At 48.4% G+C, this 24,554-nt stretch overlaps 1 protein-coding gene across 7 annotated transcripts in view; it reads right to left on the bottom strand.

Moving 5' to 3' along the window:
* LOC139753462 (uncharacterized) overlaps nucleotides 1-24,554 on the bottom strand; it is an 830,062-nt gene that overhangs the window by 242,029 nt on the left and 563,479 nt on the right. The window contains exon 1 of one of the 7 annotated variants that reach the window (XM_071670005.1): nucleotides 2,926-3,278. The exons of the other annotated variants lie outside the window; for them this stretch is intronic. Within the exon in view, the coding sequence (XP_071526106.1) occupies nucleotides 2,926-3,033 (108 nt within the window). The 5' untranslated portion in view covers nucleotides 3,034-3,278. Of the gene's footprint in view, nucleotides 1-2,925; nucleotides 3,279-24,554 lie in introns of those variants that run through there. 7 annotated transcript variants of the gene reach the window in all.

Here is a 24,554-nt window from a genome sequence, read left to right as displayed (position 1 = left end):
GATTGCCATTCGACATACGTAAAAGCATCTATGCTGAAATTTTCCGGAAAATCAATTTTTCGAAAAAATCAAGAAAAATCCAAGGCTAAATTTAGCCTTGGATAATATTTTGCTCAGATTTTCAAGTTCTTCAGATTTTAATGAAACTGTGGGAGTATGTGGATTTTTCTTGATTTTTTTTGAAAAAAATAGATTTTCCTGAAAATTTCAGCATAGATCCTTGTACGTGTGTTGAATGACAATCTTTGGTTAAAACCTTTCTTGATTTTTTTGTAAAAATAGATTTTCCCGAAAATTTCAGCAGAGATGCTTTTACGCCTGTTGAAAAAGAATCTGTGGTCAAAACCTTAAGATTCGTGTAATTAGTCGAGTAATTAGCATATTAATGTAATTATAATTAATATTATGTAATTAAGCGCTTGATTTCCGAAAAAAAATATAAATAAATAAGCCAATCAACAACCCCTAAAGAAGCCATACTACTTTATCCTTATACATTTTTGTCGCGCTAACCCCAGTGCTTCACAAACGAGCGTCTCAAACCCCCTAAACCTCACACTGCTTTACCCATTACTTCTCGCCACGACCCGACCCAATCTCATCCCCTTAGACCCACCAACCTCACCACTGCCTCAGTCAAAAAAACCCACCACAACCTCAGAATTTCCTCCTCCGTCACGATCTCTCGACTCCACTGACCTCCCACGGCCAAACCCCACGACGCAACCCCGCCTTCCTTAACTCCTTCATCACACATCATGAACCTCTCCATCACATCCGAAATATCAACACTGAAGATACCCCATCCCCCTATATCTAGTCTGCCCCAACGAGGAGGGCACGTCCGGGTGTCTGCATAGCAAAACAAGCGCCAACACACGGGAGTCACATGATCTTACTGCCTACGGAGATGTTATGAGCGCCGCGCGCCCCGACGTAACCCCAAGGTCACCAGCAGTTAACGGTTGAAGATGACGAGATGGGGGTCCCCGTGCCGGATCCTGCTTCTGCTACATCACCGTCCTCCTGATACGAAAAATTGGTGTGTGTTGGGCGGAAGGGGGGAGAGAGATGGGTGGGTGTTGGGGGGAAGGGGGGAGAGAGATGGGTGGGTGTTGGGGGGAAGGGGGGGAGAGAGATGGGTGGGTGTTGGGGGGAAGGGGGGAGAGAGATGGGTGGGTGTTGGGAGGAAGGGGTGGGGTTCGGTGGAGAGGGGTTGTGTGATGTAACAACCTAAATGGATCGTTAGTTTGAGAAATGTGTTCAGCGAACGGATCGGGAGGGTTGGGGATGGTTGTGGTAGTGGCGGTTGTGATCGGATTGGAAGGGAAGGGAAGGGGGGGATGGTAATGGGGATGGTAAAACAATGGTGAGGCAGTAGGAGTAATCTACAGGAATATGTGCGTGTGTGCGTTAGTAGCTTGTGCGAAGTTTGGAGAGAGAGAGAGAGAGAGAGAGAGAGAGAGAGAGAGAGAGAGAGAGAGAGAGAGAGAGAGATTCTTGAGGCATACGAACCTTTAAAAAAAGGAAAAAAAAACCACTCACCACCTTTCCATCTCTCGTAACTGCAGTGAACAAAACAGGTCCTCATCAATTGAATCCCACATTTTCCCCTGAGTATAGCCTTAAGCTATAGTCCACCTCTGGTATAAAGTTACCAACACATCTGCTACGAGTCCTACTGAAAAAAACAAAAACAAACAAAAAAAAACAATCAGCTAAAAAAATATTCCAATGATGGTGTCAACCTGCGCTTGTTTTTAAACGTTAATGTTATGCACGTAGGGCAGTTAGCCAGTTAGTTCCCCCTGAAGCAAATAGAAAATAAAAAGCACTTTGTTGGATGAGGGATGACCCGAGTTTCAACACTGTTAGTTTCCTACAAGATGAACAGTTATACACAAAGCCTCACAGCACCTGACCGACTACGCGTTCATCTTTGTTCTACTCGTGCGCGGGTTGGATATCCATACATACATACATACATACATACACACACACACACACACACATATATATATATATATATATATATATATATATATATTTGTTGAATGCAATTGTACAAAGCTCCCTTGTGAATGCAGACTGAATGCACATCACAAGCAAATGCTACTTGTAATGCATATGGCTCGCTGGCGCATACAAACATAAGGAGAACATGTTCGTCAGCGTGCACTAAGCCAATGGCACGGTGGACGCTTGGCGGAGGCTTGAGTACTTGCAATTCGCCCGTCGGTTCGGAGGACGCTGGGCTGTCACGCTTACTCGCACAGGTCGATTATATCTGTCACACAACTTGCACGGGTCGAGTGTTTGTTCGTCACACCATTCGCATGGGGGTCGAGTGAATGGTGGCGCTCCAGGCAGAGGTTGAGTGTCTGTCGCGCTACTTTCAGAGGTCGATTGATCGTAGCGCTACTCTCGCCGCCCCCCGGCGACGTGGTGGACGCCCCCTAACTCAAGCGTGAAATGAACATTTAAGTTTACGTGGCATACCGGTGGAATGCCTGATTCACCCCTCGTCAAACGGTGGAATGAGAGAGAGCCTTCGACGCACTCCAGTCACCAACGGCGACCAACACACACACACACACACACACACACACACACATTCGTTCGTCACCTCTCCTCGTGGAGAGACCCAGGGTTAGAGGACCTCCGAACCCATCGCGAGGTATACGTTAAAGTAAGGTTGAAAGGTTGATAGCCACCGGGCAATGCTGTTGAAGCTCCTCGTCAGAAGGACGAAAGGAATGCGTGTTCAAGACGAGTCAATCCCCCAAATGCGGTCATTACATACTAATCAGCAGGGCCCTAGGGAGAACACGAGCGGGCCCGGGCCAGTACGCGAGCGGCCGCGAGCCCGGGCCGAGTGCTGCGTGCTTTGAAAAACAAAGATACACACGTGATCGGGCATGTTACCTTTACAGAACGCACGGCCTGTGGGCTCCGCTGATCCTCGATGAGCCTCCTTGCACGGATGCACAGTCTCCTTCTGCAACTCCCAGAGCAGTCAGCAGAACCCCTCATCCGTCAGGTGAGGTGCGGAGAAGAGTCAGCGGGGTCCCTGCTATGACAGCCCAACCACAGCAGTTACTGGCAGGCGGGAACAGGGCAGTTATCATAGTCCTGCTATTCACGGAAGGCCCACAGTGATCTGGAAAGTCCCTGATGTACATTCAACACAAAATCCAGGCATAGTCAGAAGAGTCCAAGCGATAAGCCAGCAGAGAGTCCTCGCGTTATCACATGTAACACCTCGAGACGCTAACGTACGACTGAACATGAACCCCGGAGTCTTGGACTCACTCGGTCGGTGAGCGAAGCTGCTTCTGAAGCGTGTGTCGCTCGGTGTTCAAACCACTAAGGGACGGCACATTTCTGAGGCATTTAACGGCGGGACCCCGCATAACCTTGGCCTCGGTTCACTCCCTTTGCGAACAGCTTCGAAACGATCCGACACTTCAGCTCGCCATCTGGTGAGTGGTCTGCGGCTTCATGAGCGAACGACTCTCAAAACAACAGTTATTCACGTAAGTATGAATCTGAAGTTATTTACGCCCGACATTATCTGTTTCTAGTCATCTACGCAGAATAATATAACAAAGTAAGTGAATCTATAACTCAGAACTGGACCACACTGTCATCTCCCGCCACTTCCATCTTTTCATTCTTCCTTCAGCCACGCCTCCCTCACATCTAGTCTCCGTGTGCCAGCACAGTGAGGAGAGACATAAGTACTAGGTTCGCCGTTGTGTGTAACAACATGCATCTCATAACGGGATTACCAACACCACGATGCAAGCATCGAATCAGTCCCGACTATTGCACCTCAAACGTCGAGCTCTGAGGTGGCCTTTCTACTTAACATCTGTCATAATCAATGTCATTAAAACTGACAACATCAAGGGACGTGACCTTAAACGGGGGCAATCGAGGAGGACGACCGACTGACTCGGTGGGAGCCGTAGGGCGAGGGTGTGGTGGCCCCTCGGAGCCCAGACCTGAACCAATGACATAGGGGTCGGGCGGCTCGGCGGAGAAGGCGCGGTAGAACTATGCCTCATGGCCGCCCGGCGATGCCTTAATCCTCGCTGGTGTTTCCTGTTTAACTTAAAAGACCCCGAGGTTTGTCAGGTCTGCCGATCTCTAGTTACGAAATTCCCTACCAGGGTTCTGAACCCGATGGTACGATCCTTGAATGCCCTTCTCTGGGCATGATAACCGTGGCCTTTTTTGACCTGACACCCCTTCCCGTCGCGCTCGGGTGTCGTAAAGTCGTGCCCAGGTGTCGTAACGTCGTGCTCAAGGGCTTAAGACCGCCTGAAGGTCGAGGTGCTGGCATTTAAGTTCTTTGCAAGACCTTCGTAACACTACCGGGAACTTCACGAGGTGACGACACATCATCTCCTAATTAAGTGATCTCTGTGCATGCGGGTGAGTGGGAGGAGGGAGGGGGGGGCGGGAGGGACCGGTCCTGCGCGGAGACAGGTGTCCCTAATGAGCTTTGCGACCTGCCGTCCTCTCCGTGCCGTGACCGGTCACAGAGGCTGGGCTCTTACGACCATGTCACCGGACGAGTCTGTGGTTAGAGAGGGTGGACATTTCTAGCCTTAATGATACTCGGGCTCCCGAAAGAAGACATTGTCAGAAGTCTGGTTGTGTGTGTGTGTGTGTTTGTGTGTGTGTGTGTGTGTGTGTGTGTGTGTGTGTGTGTGTGTGTGTGTGTGTTCTAGGGCTGGCCTGCACAGGAGCCTGTGAGAACACAAGTCGGGGTCAGCAGCGAAAATGCTGGCTTCCGCACGCGTCAAAACCCCCAAAAGCCATTCGGCATAAACATACGCGCACACGCACTGTGCCCGTGCACGCACGCGCGTGGGTGGCGAAGGCGTGCAACACTTTCATCGTCTTGGGGGCGCGGGCGGGGGCGGGGGGAGATATTCCTCAAGTACCTGTTTACTTTCCGTCATCAAACGGCCACGGAAGCTGGTCAGGATCATTACTGGAGCCAGCAGAAACGTCCTCACCACCGTCATCAGTGTATACAGTAGAGAAAATGGAGGGAGGCGGCGTGGTACCATAATACTTACCTGGACTGCCAGTAGTATGACGCACTCCTGGGCGTCTGTGTCCAGACATACCCGTCCAATTCCCCCTCTTAAGCAACCACCACCGGGCTATATTTCCCTCCCCCGCTTGTATCTATCATTCTGCGTTTGGCTTGCTGCCTGTGCAATGGCAAGTTACTTAAAGTCTTTTTTATGCCATGTTGTACTTCGACGTCTCCGTAACTGTCTTGTCATAATGCCTGTCATCTTCTGCCCCCGTCCCAGATCCTCTCTCTCTCTCTCTCTCTCTCTCTCTCTCTCTCTCTCTCTCTCTTCTCTCTCTCTCTCTCTCTCTCTCTCTCTCTCTCTCTTGCCTCTACCACGCAATACCTGTTGGCTCTTCACTTACCCGTCTCCTTATAGGCTCGTATCGTGTATCATGTCATAAGCCTCTTTTTTTTTCTCTCTCTCTCTCTATTGCCTACCACGCCATATTTTCATACACATTTTTTACTCATAAGTCGTGTTATGTTTGTCTGTCTCTTGCATGTTCCTATGATTCTGTCGTGGTATTATTTTTTTTTCCCCTAGCATCTTTCATGTTCATTCTGTTGGGGTCTTCGGGATCTCTCGTGTCTCTATCATGAGTCTTTCGAGCCACATGCACGCGTGGTCCTTGCATCTGGCTAGACGACTAGTCAACAGACCCTGGCTAGAGTCAGGCCGGCAGGTGCGGCTCAAAGTTTCCGACCAGTTCGGTATCTTTAATACCCCTAACACACCTGCAATACAAATATTTCCTTAATAAAACGAAAAAAAAAAACATAATTATGGTTTTCAGTTCGTGTTTTCTTATACAGTTAATCCACTTTAGTTATAATGTATGAATTATAAGTATTAAGTACTTAAATGAATAAGTAACTTGGCGGAAATTACTTAAAACAACGTCTCCGTGTGGACGACAAGGGGCACCGAAGGGTCTCCCCTACTTATGCAGGCACCGTTTTCTGTGGACCCCGCTACCCCGGACTAATGATTCGTCGACGCATCGCCAGGCGATTCGGCTTCGTCAATCGGTGGGAGTGGGCTTGTGATTCCTCCACGCCTCGTCATGTGATTCGGATTCGCTACCAAGGGACTACTGAAGCATCGTCCAACCTTCACCGAACGATGCCGATTCGATATTCTGGACCACTGATTCGCCGACGCTTTGATAACTGATTTGGGCAAGCGACTCAGGGTTAAAAGATTCGTCGAAGCCTCGCCAAACCAAGTGATTCAGGTCCATCGCCAGTGACTCCTAGAACCACTTCTGGAACGAGCCAGCTTACCACTACATTGTATCACCAATTCCAAGACCATTAAACAATAACAATGTGATGAATAATAAGAGATCACGTGGGGGGGGGGTGAATATGGTTATTCTGGAAACTTCCGTGGCGAGGCGAGCTGTTTCTCCTAGTGTGATGTAAATATCGTACGTCCTTAATCAAAGGAAACTTATTATTCTGTCTACCACAGAAGCCACAGTGTTTGCCCACCCTAGGAAAAATGATGGTCAGTTAGTCTACCCTTAATAAAAAGAATATATATTTACCTTTGTCCACACTTGGAAAGGAAAGTAAGTAATTGTCAACACTTAAGAAAATAGAGGCAGTGTAGTGTCCACCCTTGGAAATAAGTAGTTTGTCCTCCCTTCGAAAAAAAAAAGTCTATGTTAGTCCATCCTTCGAAAAAAAAAAGTCTATGTTAGTCCATCCTTCGAAAAAAAAAAGTCTATGTTAGTCCATCCTTAGAAAAAAAAAGTATGTTAGTCCATCCTTCGAAAAAAAAAAGTCTATGTTAGTCCATCCTTAGAAAAAAAAAAAGTCTATGTTAGTCCATCCTTAGAAAAAAAAAAGTCTATGTTAGTCCATCCTTAGAAAAAAAAAAAGTCACTACGTTTGTCCTCCAACCTTGGTGAGAATGTCAATACATTTGGTTCGCTCGTGGGGGAAAAATATATATATATAGTATGTTTGCCCATCCTAGTAAAAAAAAAAAAAAGGGTTGGCAATTTATTCTTCCCTTGAGGGAAAAAAAAAGGCCACTACCTTAGCACACCCTTAGGGAAGGGGTGAAAAAAAAATTTAAACCCTCCTCCAACCCTGGAAAAAAAAAATGTAATATAATCATACAGGTCTATGTTTTGTACGAAACTAAGGAAGAAAAGACATGGCTATGGCTCTATGGTCCTTCCATGAGACGTACTGAACAGTAAAAATCTCAGCTCCCTCATAAGACTAACCCATGAGCCTCACATGAGACTAATCTATAAGTCTCTCATAAGACTAACCTATGCTATGAGTCTCCCATGACATTAATCTGTACCAGAAGCTCATCATGAGCCAGCCTCCTATGAGACTGATCCATAAGACAACCCTATGTTATGAGCCTCTCACGAGACTGTGTCATAAGACAACCCTATGTTATGAGCCTCTCACGAGACTGTGTCACAAGACAACCCTATGTTATGAGCCTCTCACGAGACTGTGTCATAAGACAACCCTATGTTATGAGCCTCTCACGAGACTGTGTCACAAGACAACCCTATGTTATGAGCCTCTCACGAGACTGAACTATGTTATAAGACTACCCTATGTTATGAACCTCTCACGAGACTATGTCATAAGACTATCCTATGTTATGAGCCTCCAGAAAGGCTATGTTATACGACTACATATCATGAGCCTACCATGAGACTATGTTATGTTATGAGCCTCTCATGACATCACCCAGTCGTCCCTCATAAGACTAACCCCACGTCCTGTAAGCCTCCCGTGAGACTGTGCTATGTTATGAGCTTCTCATGAAACTAAAAGTATGTTATAAACCCCACATAAGGCTAACATCCTAAGCCCTCATGAATCATGGCTACATGTCAGACCCCGAGACTTCTTCAAAACACAATATATCTCGGTAATCACATTTTGCCACGTCTCAAACCGGTTTTGCAAACGCTTTTATCAAACTATTCCAAAAAAAAAGGAGAGAGGGAGGGAGGGAGGTAGAATTTCATGTGTTTGGAACATATTTTCAAGAGCCATTACAATATTAGAAAGATCACCGTGTGACACCAATTTCCTCATTTAAAACGTGAATCTCAAAACGTCAATTTACCAGAAACAAAACTGTACAAAGTGGAGCGAAGCTCGCTCTTACAGACATTAACATATACGCACGTACATAAAATGAGAGCACTCTATAACCATTCCTCCGGTTGTGACAAGAGGGGCATATGAAAATCAAAAGACATGTGATTTCGAGTCCATGTACCAACGCATCTTAACCCCCAAACCCTCCCTAGTAACTCTGAAAAAAGAAATAAATAATAAAGCATGAGTCGAAGCCCAAGCCGCCGTCATGCAATGCGTTCGAACACGACGGTTTCGATTGCGTGCTCGCCCAGCGAATTCTGGGCCTGGGCGCCAAAAGAATTGGCAAATAAGTGTCCCAACGGTGAATTTCTTGACCTACCCCACAACATTCTCCAGAGGAACAGACAGGGTTATTCATATCATAAAAAAAAAAAAAAAATAGATAAAATACCTTCGTCAAAATAGTGGGTGGGAGTGTATTTAACATGACAGATCACCAGCCAGTTCTCCAAACCCGGAGTTGGAGCGGACGGTCGAGAAAAAGATAAATCTTTTGCCAGCTTATATTTCTGTGGGGATTCACAAGCTCGCCGGCACAGTGTACAGGGGAGCATGAAATTCACTGAGCTGTTTAAAGGCCCCAGAGCAAAGCGAAACATTTCGAGAAAACTATGGAGTATGACCCTCGGTGTCGTTTCTTTAAATGAAATCGAACGAATGAACAACAAAAACAAACAAATGTTGTAACAAATTCAAACGTTTTCTCAGCGGGGTCTCCGTCCTCGCGCCGTCCCTGCTCGTAGGCAAACCTTCTTCACCTCATACAGAGCTATTCACGAAGATCCGTGAGATACCAGTTGTACTCGGGGAGGAAGGGGGGAGGGAGGGAGGGAAAGGGGGGGAGGGGTAACGAGGAGGAGGAGGAGGAGGAGGCATACGACCTAGCTGCACAGGGAGGGAAAGCGTATGACCCCCCAGCTTGTGCATGGGGAGGAGAGGGTGGAGTGGAAGAGGGAGGGCGTAACTATCCCCAGCTTTCCATGGGGAGGGGAGAGAGGCTAAGAGGGGGGGGGGATGATATCATCTTAACATATAGCACTATTTACATTAATTATCCACGTCATGTAAAAGGAACTTTGATTTTGTTGTCTTTTCTTCTTATGTTAAAACCTACTTCATACGACGTATTTATATATTTTCATGCTATTCGGCATTTCCCGCCTCAGCGAGGTAGCGTTAAGAATAGAGGGCTGGGCCTCTGAGGGAATATCCTCACCCGGCCCCCTTCTCTGTTCCTTCCTTTGGAAAAAAAAAAAGAAAAGATAGATAGATAGATAGATAGATAGATAGATAGATAGATAGATAGCTAGATAAAGATAGATAGATAGACAAATAGATAGATAGATAGTTAGATAGATAGATAGATAACTAGATAGGTATATAGATAGATAGACAAATAGATAAACATAAACGTATCCACCTTTTCTCCCGAATTTACAAGAGGATTCTGAGGAGGGTCTTAACGCTGGAGCACTGCACCACTGCCTGGCGATCCCCAGGTCCTTCGGGTATAAGCATGTGGCTGCCTCCTATACCCTACGAGAGAGGAGCGTCCTTGGCTCCACTGGGGCGCCCCCCTGATCCCTGGGGTTGCAAGAAGGTCCTGATGGGTGAAGCGCTTTATGATTCTTGCTTTAATGCCTTAGTAAGATTCTTTTCAAAGTGGGTGATCAAAAACAGCTTGGTGAGCCACAGTGTGCCTCGCGGAAAGCACTTCTGTTCATCGTCAGAATTCTCAGACTCGTATACGATGGGCACACGCGACCACCCCCACAGACACTCCCAGCCGACCCACACTCTCGCTACATATCTAAGAAACCGTCGCTAGTGGGTGTGGGAGAGAGGGGAAAAAATGGGACAGGGAGGAGGGGAGGCAGAGAAGATTCCCCTCACTAACCTCCAGAGACAAACCAACCCCGACCCAAAAAAAAAAAAAAAACCAGGGAACCCCCAAGCCAAACCCACACCTTGAACCCCGCGTATCAAGATCATCATCTCTCTGGGCATGACAGGGCTGTGGAGAGAGAGAGAGAGAGAGAGAGAGAGAGAGAGAGAGAGAGAGAGAGAGAGAGAGAGAGAGAGAGAGAGAGAGAGAGAGAGGCGACGGTGCGGGTTGTTCGCTCATCATTAGTACCTGTGGATGCCAGAGGTGAGGGAGCCGCGGGTGGTGTTGTTGGCCTCCTTTCCCCCCCAACTCATCACCTCCCGCGGGAGCATGACCTGGCCGCCACCACAAATCCCAAGGTCTAGGGCGGGCGGGGGGGAAGGGGGAGTGCTGCTGCTGGCAGCAGGGCGGGCGGGCGGGCGGGCGGGCGGGCGGGAGGGAGTGTGTGTGTCTTGCTCCGATGATGAACGCGAGGTCATTACCAGAGCCTGGCATTTTTGTCCGGCATGGTCTTGGGGGCTGCAACCCTCCCCCGACATTTCCACTCCTGTTGACTAATATACCCCATCCCCCTTTCTTTTTTTTTTTCCCATCGCTACCCATCAACCCCCCAAACCCACCCTCTCCTCTTCTTTTTTTTTTTTCCCTAGGTTTAAAATTCCTCATAATGGCTAACTAACTAACACCTTGTGTATCCATTTACCTGTCGATCACAGGAGAAGAACCGATTATTATCATTTGAGCCAAAGACAATTACGTATCCTACAGCTATATCACAGTATAATAGAGAGCCTGCATTATAAATATATATATATATATATATATATATATATATATATATATATATATATATATATATATATATATATATATATATATATATCACGTCCTTTGATATCCCATATCTTCAATTTTCAGTTACTTCCAGCGGTCGGTTGCAACAAAAATACTGTCTGTGATATTGGCAAAAACCTAGCTGTTCGAATGGCTGGTAGATATGGTAGTTCGTGAGGCTCGTACACTTTCTTGCCGGTAAGGTTCGTAAACCTGGTCGTCCGTGGTACACTTGGCAGTTAATAAGGTTGGTAAGCCCGGTCATTCGTGAGGGAGGGTAGACCTAGTCATTCGTAAGACTGGCGTGCCCGTGGCGTTCGTCAAGGTTGGCACGCCCGGCTGCTCGTGTGGCCGGTTCGACCAGCTGCTCGTGAGGCAGGTTCGACCAGGTGCTCGTGCTGTTGGCATGCCCGGCTGCTCGTGAGGCAGGTTCGACCTACCGTTGGTACGCCTGGCTGCTCGTTACGTCGGTTGGGCCCCGGCTTCCAAAAACCCGCGGGAGGCTGCGAAGGAATGTCAACAAAACTCACAGGTTGAGGCTGACGAGTTTGACAGGTATTAATGATGTGAATTACCAGGTGAGGCTGATGCAGGGTCATGAGCTCTGCCTCTGAGAAGGAGAGGGAGGAAAGTGAGGAGGAGGAGGAGGAGGAGGTCGGTGAGGGGGGCCCCCGTTGCTGAGCCTACAGCAGATGCTTCCCCCAAGAGTAGAAGGCAGAGACGAGCAGCCGCGGACGAAGACTCGACAAGCCCCGACGGCAGAAGCTGGCAGGAAGAGCAAAAAGATTTTGACGCGCCATTGTCCAGGTACCCGAGAATACAAGAAACTCAGATGTGATAATATATATATATATATATATATATATATATATATATATATATATATATATATATATATATATATATATACGTGGTATTTGCTGTGTTTGACGTGTGATCGCAGCTTCGGTCTGGTGAGACCAAACGCCCAAGATGAATCGGTGAACTTACTTGCTACTGTAAGCCAGGTACCCAAACTTATCCATCATCCCCTTGAAATGGGAAGGACGAACAGCTGCGTTTGACCGTGGACCGACTGCCGCGGCCAGGATTCGAAACTGATGGGGTGGTGGGGTGGGTCCCCCGTGAATGCGTCACGGTAAGCAACGCTACCCGGTGCACCACGGAGGTCCGAAACACACACACACACAGAGAGAGAGAGAGAGAGAGAGAGAGAGAGAGAGAGAGAGAGAGAGAGAGAGAGAGAGAGAGAGAGAGAGAGAGAGAGAGAGAGAATTTCGATCGGACATCGTCCGGTTCTCGTTTCTAGTCGCTGAAAATCACACGTCTCTTTACCAGAGATACGTCTGAAAATGCATCAATATGAGAAAGATGAAGATACGACAATAAAAAAAAAAGGCAGGGAGGGTGGCATATAATACCATACGCTGAGGGCCATCCCTGACACCGAGAGTGGAGAAATCATGTCACTACTGTAAGGTGACACATTCTCCACAGCGAGGTCAACAAGGGCCACCGCGATGCCTCCTCCGAAGAAAATGATAGGCCGGAATTCTTGCCAGCCTTCAAGATGACACTCTTCACAAAGCTCCAATTCTCTCTCTCTCTCTCTCTCTCTCTCTCTCTCTCTCTCTCTCTCTCTCTCTCTCTCTCTCTCTCTCTCCATCTCCAGATACTGGTGTACACGTTACCGCTACTGCCTCGCGAGCCAGGCCGTGGAGAGAAGTCGCCTAGCTGGTGAGAAAACATGGGAAAAGCCGTCATCCAGCGCTAGTCCGCACCGACTCTCAAACTCCCACAGCTACTGGGAAATGACTGAAGTCTATCTTCCAGACTGCTGGTGGAAGAAACGTATCATAAATTCCACTCGGAGAATCCAGGAATCCCTGAAACCTCACCTTACACAGGAAAAAAAGAAATCCATCCTTCGTGGCAAAACACACACTGAAAACTTTGTACAATTACCGACACAAAGGAAAAAAAAAATCATAACTATAATGAAACAGAAAACTATGTTTATATCCGTGACTTTAGAACTGCTGAACTCAATACCCGCAAGCGTAAGCAACGTCACGTACCGTCCTGCGCGAGAGAGAAATTCAGGAACACACCAGACCAACATCTGACCAACTGTGCCTGGCCAACCGTGCTGCCATGCGCGCCGCGGCCTCAAACAACCAGATGACTCCCCCCACTTGAGCAACAGAGGAAGTCTGTTCTTCAGAACGAACTGCGGGGTGGGGGGTGGGGGTGGTTAGAGCTAAGCCTAGAAATAAGAGGTGGAGAAGAAGGAGAGATCCACAGGGGGGTCTGCGTTAGGCCAACCCTGAGCGGAATCAGCAATCCCTGAGGAAATGAGGTAGGTAGGTAGGTAGGATAACACTGCTAAGCTTATTAGGTACTGGCAGTAGGCCTGTCTCGTAGCTGAGGCTGGCTAAGCTTAAGCGGCATGATCGGTGCGGTAACTGGTAGGCTAAAAAAGGCTTAAGCTGGCAGACTCTGCCGTGCTACAAGCCGGTAGGCCTGTTTGACTAGTGGGGAAGGCCCGTCGCCCCGACCTGGCAGGCAGACCCGGCACACTAAGCTGGCAGACGTGCCACACTGACTTGCTCGACCTATCACACTAAATTGAGAGACCTGTCACACTAGACCTATCGCACTAAGCTGACGGACCTGTCACGCACTAAGCTGGTTAGCCTTTCACACTAAGTACAGCAAGCCTGACACACTAGGCTGGGGAAAAAAAAAAACTCTCAAAGCTGAGGTGAAGGCCCGCCGGCCTCAGCTTGGCGGATCTTAAAGCTGATATGGCCGTCAGACAAAGACGGCAGCAGGCAGATCTGTCGGCCGAAATTGACAGTCCCTGTCAACATGGGGGGGGGGGGGGATGTACGTCGAAGACAGGCTCAGACCTGCGACAGGATAATACCAGACAGGCCTGTCCCAGAATTGGCAGTCCTAAATACATACATACATACATACATACATACATACATACATACATACATACATACACAACTAAAAAAAACCATGCAGGCACGCTGTCAAAAGAAAAAAAAATAGAAATGACAGACCTGAATTGACTCCAGGTGTAAATGAGGCCATAACTTCCACGATAATGAAGGAAAAGAAAAGAAAAAGAAGAGATAACCACCACCTTGAAGCAACACTGTACCTTGAGTCCCACAGCGGATTGTTTACATCAGGTTAAAGGGATATGATTACGACAGACGAAAAAAAAAAAAAGGAAGACGAAATCTCTGTCCACATCCTGCATCAAGACTCCCACTTTGAACACAGGGCTGGCGAGCTTGAGCTGGCGGCCAGCGTACCCAGAACAGCTGGCGGAAACAAATTACCATAACCCATTCACGTGAGCACCTCCCGCGCCCGCCTTTCCCTGGTATAATTGTCGCTACAAAGTCCGCGTGTGCCAAATTTCAGGTCTCTGGTATCGACAGGCAAGATGGGGGGGAGAAGGACGGGTGCGAAGGGGCACCAGAGAGAGAGAGAGAGAGAGAGAGAGAGAGAGAGAGAGAGAGAGAGAGAGAGAGAGAGAGAGAGAGAGAGGCGGGGGTGGAGGGAGGGACACTAATGGAGTAGGGGCAGCATTTGGGGGAGGGGAGGGAAGGGAGGGGTGACGAGGCACTCCCAGCTTCAAGAGGGAGTTTGGACGGGGGTCTGAGGTAGGTGGTGCGGGAAGGACCTCCGAGAAACGGTCCACCAGATGCTCTTCCTTATCTCGTTTCGGACCCCCAGATGACATGTCAGGGCGATCATTACCCGAGGGTCCCTGAAGAAAAAGACCATACCCCAAGAGAATATATATATACATATATCCACTTATTCACGGCCGTCCCACCTTACCCAGCTGCGCCACATTCCGTGGTGGACGGCCCGAACCGAGCGGATGGGTGACGAGGCATCGGATTCTCTCCAGTCTCGGATCGAATCCCAGCTCGGAGGGAGCTCATCGGAACTTCATACGACAGACCCAACTGATGAAGAAAAAGTAAAGAAAAAGAAAAGAAAAAAAAAAGGAGAGATAACCACCTTGAAGCAACACTGTATCTTGAGTACCACAGCGGATTGTTTACATCAAGTTAAAGGGATATGATTAAGACAGACGAAAAAAAAGAAAAGAAGTCTCTGTCCAAGATCCTGCTACAAGACCTCCACTTTGAACACAGTCTTACCAAGTTATAGCCACAACAGAGATTCGTCAATCATTTCCAACAGGTTCTTGAAGCTTTGAGAACTCGTCCTACGAGACTTCGAGACCCTAATTTCTCATAGTTATACTGAGACGCTCGAGGAGTCGAGAGTGTCATTTCAAGACGATGGTCGAGTCAATCTTCGACATTCCTTGGCTCCCTCCTTACCATCCTCCGCAGTCGGCTTAGGTCATCCAGTTACATGGGGCGTAGGTCTCCAAGGTCAACTTTCAAGACCTGACATAGGTGGTTTTTGATTTAAAAAAAAAAAAAATCTTCACTTTAAAAGCCAAGTGTTTCGAACATACCATTCTTAATACTGACGCATATATATATATATATATATATATATATATATATATATATATATATATATATATATATATATATATATATAAATATTTTTACTATACTTAGTCGCTGTCTTCCGCGTTAGCGTGGTAGCGCAAAGAAACAGACCAAAGAATGGCCCAAACCACCCACATACACATGCATATACATAAACGCCCACACACGCACATATACATACCTATACATTTCAACGCATACATACATATACATACACAGACGTACACATATATACACATGAACATATTCATACTTGCTGCCTTCATCCATTCCGTCGCCACCCCGCCACACATGAAACAGCCCCCCTCCCCCTGCGCAACTTCCACTGCAGTTGAAAACACTGAGTATAGGTGGAGCATCATCACCTCCGCTCCCACGCACAACACCCGACAGACGCTGGCCAGAGAGAGACATCCTTCCCTTAAAATACTCGTCCACGAACTTTCTGCCCAACATTTCCACTGCCTTAAGGAACTCCCCCAACGACCCACTGATTGGAAATATCTGGTTTCTCCATCCAGATCTCGAACTTAACACCACACACACACACACACACACACACACACACACACACACACACACACACACACACACAACATGGATAAAACTGTTGACGTAGTCGAGGGGAAAAAGAGAAAACGAACTCAGACCAATAACAGACTGCCAGACATGCCCGAACGCACTCTGCATGTTTGTTGCGAGTGTGTGTTGAAGTGCGTGCATGCGTCTCGAATGTACATGTACATGCATGAACAGGGGGGACCCCCGGAAGTCAGTGAGAGAGAGAGAGAGAGAGAGAGAGAGAGAGAGAGAGAGAGAGAGAGAGAGAGAGAGAGAGAGAGAGAGAGAGAGAGAGAGAGAGAGAGAGAGAGAGATCCCCTTGAAACCTTCATGCAAGTTCTAAAACCCTTTTGGCACTGGGTCACTGGGGATACATATATGCTCGCCACGCGAGACGTGTTCAGCTTACTTGGGGAATGCGTGACCACCACAAGTGCGCATGACATACGCATGGCAACGGGGAATGCACGACACAGGCAAGCCCGACACGTGCCACCATGCCGCACGGTGACTGACCCCCACGTCTTTACGACGAAACTGAGGATCTCAGCAGATCACATGAACCCCCTCCATGACCCTAGGCCTGTCCTTGGACCCTTGAAAGGCGTGCCTTGAAGAACTGCTGAAGCAAGGGAGCAAGGGAGGGTATAGCAAGCTGAGGGAGGAGAGCTGGAAGAACAAGGGAGGGAAGGGAGGGAAGGGGAGGGTGGGAGTTGAGCTGAGAATATAGGGAGGAGGGGAGGACAGGTGAGTAATGAGGAGAAATGGGGTTGTCAAGAGAACTGAGGACAAGGAGAAAGGGGAAGAACAGAGGAAATAGATGAGGTGGTATGAACCTACGAGTCTATGGGAATGAGCATAGCTGAGGTAACAGGATGGGTAATGGAAAGGGGGGACTGAAGAAACAGGGATGGGTAAGAGTAGGGTGAGGTAAGGACACAAGGGACGAGTAAGAAAGTGGAGCTGAGGAAACAAGGCGAGAAAATGAGCTCAGGAAGCTGGGCAGAATATGGGACAATGAGGCTAACCGAAGAAGGACTGGAAGGCTTCAAGACGTGAGACCTGAAGACACACACACACACACACACACAAATCCAAACCCACAAGTCCTAATCTGCCACAAAATTCCACCTAACCAACAGACGCAAGGGACACACCGCAACCCTACTGTAGGAATTCAACCGTAAGAACCAACCCACCATTTCCGTTGCTGTGTCCTATGCACACCTCACTAGAATGCCTTGGAGACCGGCCAAAATGTGTAGGTGAGCTGTACTGTGCGCTATGGAGGGCGTTCGGTAACTCACATTCTAATGCAAAGTGTTCGCTGGTGGAGCCCTTCGACATCCAAGCAACAGAGAAGCGACGGCCGCCCAGTCTGTGCTCAATATTGCCGTAACATGGAGAACGTGTGAACAGTGTGTGAGTCATTAATACATACATATGTGTAGATACCCATTCAGGATACACACACACACACACACACACACACACACACACACACACACACACACACAGGATAACAGTGACTGACCGCCATGGTCCAGACCACAACATGTCTCTTGCCCTCATTCAATCTTGAGCGACCCAGCGTGGTGACCTTGACCTGTGACCTTTTGGCCTCGGAAGTGTCCCGCAAGCGACGCTGTATAATGACGCCGGGTTCACCCTGCTCAAGCCCCGGGCCCAGGTGGACGCCGAGCAAACGCTGAAGTTCCGGCGACCTGTGTACGCTGACACACCCGACAGGAAGAACAGAGACCAAACGCGACACAAACCCAGACCCTCTCAAAAAAAATGTTGGTCCGCCCGATGGAGGAATGTGGGTGTGGCTACAGGTGATGGGCGGGGCGTGGAAAGCCACATCGCCACTAGGGGGCCAATGAGCGTCCAGGATTGCAAGGGTGTGGCTGGAAGGCACGGTTTAAACACCCGGAAATATTCAAGATTTTCAGTCCTCTCTTTTCCTCTTTACTCACTAACGACTTGATTCGATTAAGACAGGGACGGGACGGGAGCGGGAATGGGGGAATACGTACCCAAAACAAACCCAACTCTGGGTCGGAAGCATTACATCATTTTATGCTACGCCTGACGGAGGAGCCCCAGTTTGACGACCGACACCTTGATGTACACAGTAAAGGTACTCTCTCTCTCTCTCTCTCTCTCTCTCTCTCTCTCTCTCTCTCTCTCTCTCTCTCTCTCTCTCTCTCTCCCGACATCCGCTCAGCCCAGCCAGCCGGGCCATGTTGACAGCTGCAAATGGCAAAACATGCGTAAACAAGTCATGCGCTCCTGGGTGGTACCCGGGGATAGGGAGAGGAGGAGGAGGAGGAGAGGGAAAGGAGAGAGGTGAGGAGGAGGGGGAGAACAAAGACAAGAACCCCTCCCTCCGCTAACACAGTCATGCTCCCTCCCCAGAATGCCATGAGAGGGACATTTATGTAATACAGTGTATTTCATGCAGCAGACTGTCTGTCATGCCCTGTCTCGTCGTGTGACATCCAAGTTTCGCCCTTGGCTATCGCCGCTGTCATTATTGGGCTGATGGGGGGGGGGGGTCTGGACGTCATCGCACCCCCCCCCCTCCACCCTTCCCCAACTCCCTCCCCCAACCAGACCCAGTGCGCGAGGGATTGGGGAGGGAGTGAGTGGGGGGGGGAGGGAAGGTGTCTGTTGTTTAACTCCAACAAATAAAAAATCCACCCAAATCTTGGGGGGGGGGGGGGTTAGAAGGCACGGACGAGAGGGGAGGTGTAGTAAGTGACCCACCTAGACCTGAGAGAGAGAGAGAGAGAGAGAGAGAGAGAGAGAGAGAGAGAGAGAGAGAGAGAGAGAGAGAGAGAGAGAGAGAGAGAGAGAGAGAGATGGCTGGTAATCGAGTGAGTCATCGCAGGACTCGCCTTTTACGAGATTTTTCGAGAATTAATTCCCAGGGCGGTGGCGGCCCAGCTCGGCACTCATGCCAGTCATAACACAATTTGTTTCGGGGGTTAGCAAACACACCAACAGTCCCCAGGCGGACCCAAGGTTAGGAGACGGGGCAACGCGAGTGCAAGACACCCTCTCTTCCCCCCGTATCATACACGCACACACACACACACACACACACACACACACACACACACACACACACACACATACACACGAGACTGTCATGGACTGCCGACGCTGGGCATTTTCTCCCATTATCGAAAAAAAAAAAGGAAACCCTCCATCAAGAACATATCACATTCCGTGGGTCACAGATCCGACAGGAGAAACACGAGATGCGGCAGGAGACATTAAGAGGGAAAAATTCATATACAAAAATTAAAAAAAAAAAAAAAAAAAAACAAGCGCGCTACACTGACGCGGTGCATTTACAATATTTTTGTAAATTTCGAACTCAAGCGGTAAATAGTTTTCTTTTTTCTTCTTTTGACACATCTCGCCAGGTGTGTGGCGAGGGGATGCCACACCTGCGTGATACGACAGACCCGTATAAAACACGCTGCCGTGGACCAGCTGTGCCGCAGATGGCTGCCGCGCCCACTGCACGGAGAGAGAGAGAGAGAGAGAGAGAGAGAGAGAGAGAGAGAGAGAGAGAGAGAGAGAGAGAGAGAGAGAGAGAGAGAGCTAAACACTCGGGTCTACGATGCGCGGGGTACAGCCATGAACTGGTAGGTTGATACAGAGGTGGTTCAGGAGGAGGTTTTGAAGGACGCCAGACGCAGCATCGTCTTCCGAGCTACCACCGTTCTAGGCCTCTGTGCGCCGAGCGTTTCTTATATCTTTTTGTTTTTTTTTGTATGTCTTAGTCTACGGGTCGTACACGTCGGTCTTCGTGGGATTATGCTACCTTGAGGAGGAGGAGGAAGAGGAGAGATGAACGTTGAGGAAGAAGAAGAAGAAGAAGAAGAAGAAGAAGAAGAAGAAGAAGAAGAAGAAGAAGAGGAGGAGGAGGAGGAGGAGGAGGAGGAGGAGGAGGAGAGGAAGAAGAAGAAGAAGAAGAAGAAGAAGAAAAAGAAGAAGAAGAAGAAGAAGAGAAGGAGAAGGAGAAGGAGGAAGAGGAAGAGGAGAAGGAAGAAGAGGAGGAGGAGGAAGAGGAGGAGGAAGAGAAAGGAACCTTGAACTGAGTAACTTTTGAGACCTCTCCGTTCCCCTCACAACGGTACGCAACAGTACCTGAGTCACTATTCCATTCTCCCTCGCAACGGTACACAACAGATGAGTTTTCGTTGTTAATTGTTCCTATATCTCTGTTGATCTTCCGTCTACCAGACCTGTCTCTACTGCTGCCATTAAGCTGTCTCTCCGATCTCTATATCATGACCTCGACTGACCTCATCAATAACGGGGAACTCGCTCTTACCGTTACTACCCTCCCTAGCGATGTCACGCAACTCCGTGACACCATGTTCACCCTCCCAGTCACTGTTACCACCCTCTCTTTCACCGTTACAACCCTCTGTCACGATGACCACCCTCCCTGTCACCGTTACCACCCTCCCTGTCACCGTTACCACTGCCACTGTTACCACCCTCCCTGTCACCGTTACCACTGCCACTGTTACCACCCTTCCTGGGACCTAGGCGTATCCCCCGTCCTGTTGATTGGTCGTGTTGTGTGGGACGGCAGTCGGGTGGCGAGCGTGTGATGGCCACAGCCAGGCTGATCAGGCACACGTAGCAAATATTTACCCCAGGATGTTCCTGACCTTGTCAACGGATTCATTCACAGTGTTTATTGTTCCCAGTGGGTAATGAGCTGACCAGTCTCGATCCCACTTTGACATGACCACTAGGAAACTCGACTTATTTCTGCTCATACTAAGCGTAATTTTCGATATGGAACTTTCACTTATGTTAACCTCACTTTTCAACATGAAAAATTTCACTTATTCTGTCTATAGAAAGACAAGTGTACACACACCATAGGTCGGATTCGAACCCCACCTAGGATGAGGTTAGGGCGAGACACAAAACACAAGCTCACTAGTGTCTTTATCAATCTTAACATCCATACAACCGAGGTAGCCAGGGTTCGAAACCAGCCAGTGTTGTGTGTGTGTGTGTGTGTGTGTGTGTGTGTGTGTGTGTGTGTGTGTGTGTGTGTATTATTAACTCATCCTCCGTACGACACCCTCATTGGTTCACCTTGTTACATATCTTATTCTACACTTATACCACACTCACTCTTTCCCAAACAGCGACCTGATACCCGGAACCCTTCACTTTACACTGTGTCATCTTGCACTGGTGGTTTACCCCCACGTCCCCCAGTCAAGGATAAAGAATCCATCTTGTGAGGAACCTGTGAACCAGGGGCATCGACACCTCCCCATTGTGACACAGTGCCTCTCCCGACTCCCACACCATTAGAATCTAGAGGCTGTCAGCTCATTCATCGACATGGCCATCCATGGCGGCTCTTACTTCCTTCGCCCGCCTTGAGAGACGGGGTCGACACACCAAGCACGAGCAGTATACGCGGGGGTACGCTCTGTCTCTGTGTCACACGGGACTGGCCTATATCGCACGGTACGAACACTCGTCTACGAGTCTAGTCTGCACTAAAGCTGAGTCTGGCACTTCCATACGGCGCTAAATTCACGCACTCGACCGATTCCTCCCCAGTGTCGTACTCCACCCGCCCCTAATCCTTCGTAGTGCACTAGCCTACATACTGGTAATTGTTTGTTTGTCTATCTTCGGTTGCCTCACTTTATTTCCTTCTTTTCCTTCGTTCGTTCGTGTGTGTGTGTGTGTGTGTGTGTGTGTGTGTGTGTGTGTGTGTGTGTGTTGGCAACGGGTGTCTGGTGTATAACCGCCACTCCTTTTCCTGTTGTCTGGCGTTGTCAAGGCTTTTCTGTTTATTACTTTGCTCTCTCTCTCTCTCTCTCTCTCTCTCTCTCTCTCTCTCTCTCTCTCTGCCACCATTGCCTCGTTCGTCACCACCATCGTTACCACCATCTGTGACACCGTTACCACCACCAACAACTGACATCCCTGACACCTTCAGCGTCCCCCCCCCCTCTCTCCTTCCCCCTCTTGAACACGAGATACCAACCATCTCCGCCTCAGCCACCCCTGCCACCCCTCTGACACCGTTACCAACAGGCCAGACAGAACTGGCGGCCTCTGTGACACCGTTTCACTATTTTCTGACACCGTGCCAACCATGGTGCCATCGCTGCCAAACCTTCTCTTTTCCCGACTACATCCTTCCAGGTTCGCTTAATTATAAATTTCTACTTTACTACACTACACGCAATAACACCTAAGCAGCTATTTCTGTGTACTCGTCTATTCAAACACCTTCTAAGTACCTACGTCTGTAAATCCTTGTATGTACCTACGTCTGTATGCCCGTCTATTTAGATAACTTCTAAGCACCTACGACTACACATCCCTCTGTGTAGGTACCTTATAAAGTACCTATGTCTGTCCATCTGTCTGTCAAAACGTTCCCTTCTCAATTAAACCTGAAACGGGACGAAGCTCACTGGGATCGGGCTCTTCCTCTCCGTAGAGTTTCGCTCTGGGCGAGCTTTAAAGGGAGACTTTCTCCTTCGAGCGGTGTTGCTCTTGGTTCTCAAATTTGTTTTTGTCATTTTTATTTGTATGATCAACAAACAGAAACGACGAAGTAAAGTTGTCCTTGTGCGCAAACAGGCATGTGTACATGCAAAGACCTTGGGGTCTGTGTGGTCTGTGTATCTATGTAACTCTCTCTCTCTCTCTCTCTCTCTCTCTCTCTCTCTCTCTCTCTCTCTCTCTCTCTCTCTCTCTCGGTAGTAGGCGGTAGGGAGCCACCGACCAGGGGAGGCATGCCACCAGCATCGCCCGCCTGGGTAGTATAGTGAGGTAGTACGGCAGCACTTCAGTGGCTGTTAAGTGTCGCTCCTTCTACCCAGGGAGTTCTCTCTCTCTCTCTCTCTCTCTCTCTCTCTCTCTCTCTCTCTCTCTCTCTCTCTCTCTCTCTCTCTCTCTCTTCTTTTCCTTCTGCCTCACCCACACGTTGGCTTCTGCCTCACCCACCTCCCCCCCCCACACACACACGAATAATCTCCCAATCTCACACGTCAAAACTCTGGTAACACGTAATTCGTGCGACACGTTCTTCGTAACTGTACGTTTTTCGTGGTGGGGAGTCGCTTCTCACACTATAACCCTGCCCTCTCCAGCAAACATCGCTTCGTAAGTACCGGTGCGTGCGTAAGTACGCTCGTCTACGCACTAAAAGCACATGTGCCGTCATAACGACAACAAACGAGGAGAAAAAAAATAATGACGGGACTTTGGACGAAAACATAAACGAAACCGGACACAAATACGTGGCGAATTTAAAAAAGAAAAGAAAAAATAACAAAACAGATAACACGTAATAATAGAAAATAACAGAGAACACGTAATAATATCAGAAAATAACAGATAACACGTAATAATATAAGGAAATAACAGATAACACGTAATAATACCAGGAAATAACAGATAACACGTAATAACATCAGTAAATAAGATAACACGTAATAACACCAGGAAATAACAGATAACACGTAATAACACCAGGAAATAACAGATAACACGTAATACGCACAAAAGCGGTCGGGCAAGACCTAACAAGCACAACCGTAGAGATCATAATCCCTCACCCGATTCTCGAAGCTGTCTGTCGGTACGTGTGGAGTCCACACAAGCTAATGAATTATGAGGTGTTGTCACACACACACACACACACACACACACACACACACACACACACACACACACACACACACAGGGAGGGGGGGGTGACAATTACCTCATTGACCCGTGTATGATCACACATGGCACAAGATCACACAAGTCAATAACACAGGAAGAAGAAAAAGGTGTTTGAAAATACATCTAAGACTACATATATATATATATATATATATATATATATATATATATATATATATATATATATACATATACACAAGTTACCACACATACAGTCACACAAAACAAAGGCTCCACACACACACACACACACACACACACACACACATTCACACACACACATTCACACACACACACATACGGTGTTGTATGGGTATATGGGAGAGGGGGGGGGGGGAGGGTAGAACCTCAAGGGCCACCCTCTCGAGTGCGAGGTGAGAGAACACAGTTTCGAGGTAGTGTTAACAGGAGCAAGTTGCCTGGCGGTGGCGGCGGTCGAGGAAGTGAAGTCAAGTGCGACTCGGGTGGAGGGGGGGAAACAAATACAGAGCCGGCAACACCGATCCCCAGCCCCGCCCCTCAGACACCACTGCGCAGTTCCAGTGTGTGTGTGTGTGTGTGTGTGTGTGTGTGTGTGTGTAAAGATGAGGTATGGGTGGTGAGGCGTGGTATGGGGGGAGAGAGAGAGAGAGACAGATGGGGGCAGCATGAGTGAGGCAGGAAGGTATATGGAGGGCAGGCTGGTAGGGTAGGAAGGTTATGGGGGACAGGCAAG

This window comes from Panulirus ornatus, chromosome 14 (genome assembly GCF_036320965.1).
Source record: "Panulirus ornatus isolate Po-2019 chromosome 14, ASM3632096v1, whole genome shotgun sequence".
NCBI classification, from domain to species: Eukaryota; Metazoa; Arthropoda; class Malacostraca; order Decapoda; family Palinuridae; genus Panulirus; species Panulirus ornatus.
Note: the sequence above shows the minus strand (reverse complement) of the source record. Positions and strands in the feature narration are given on the sequence as shown.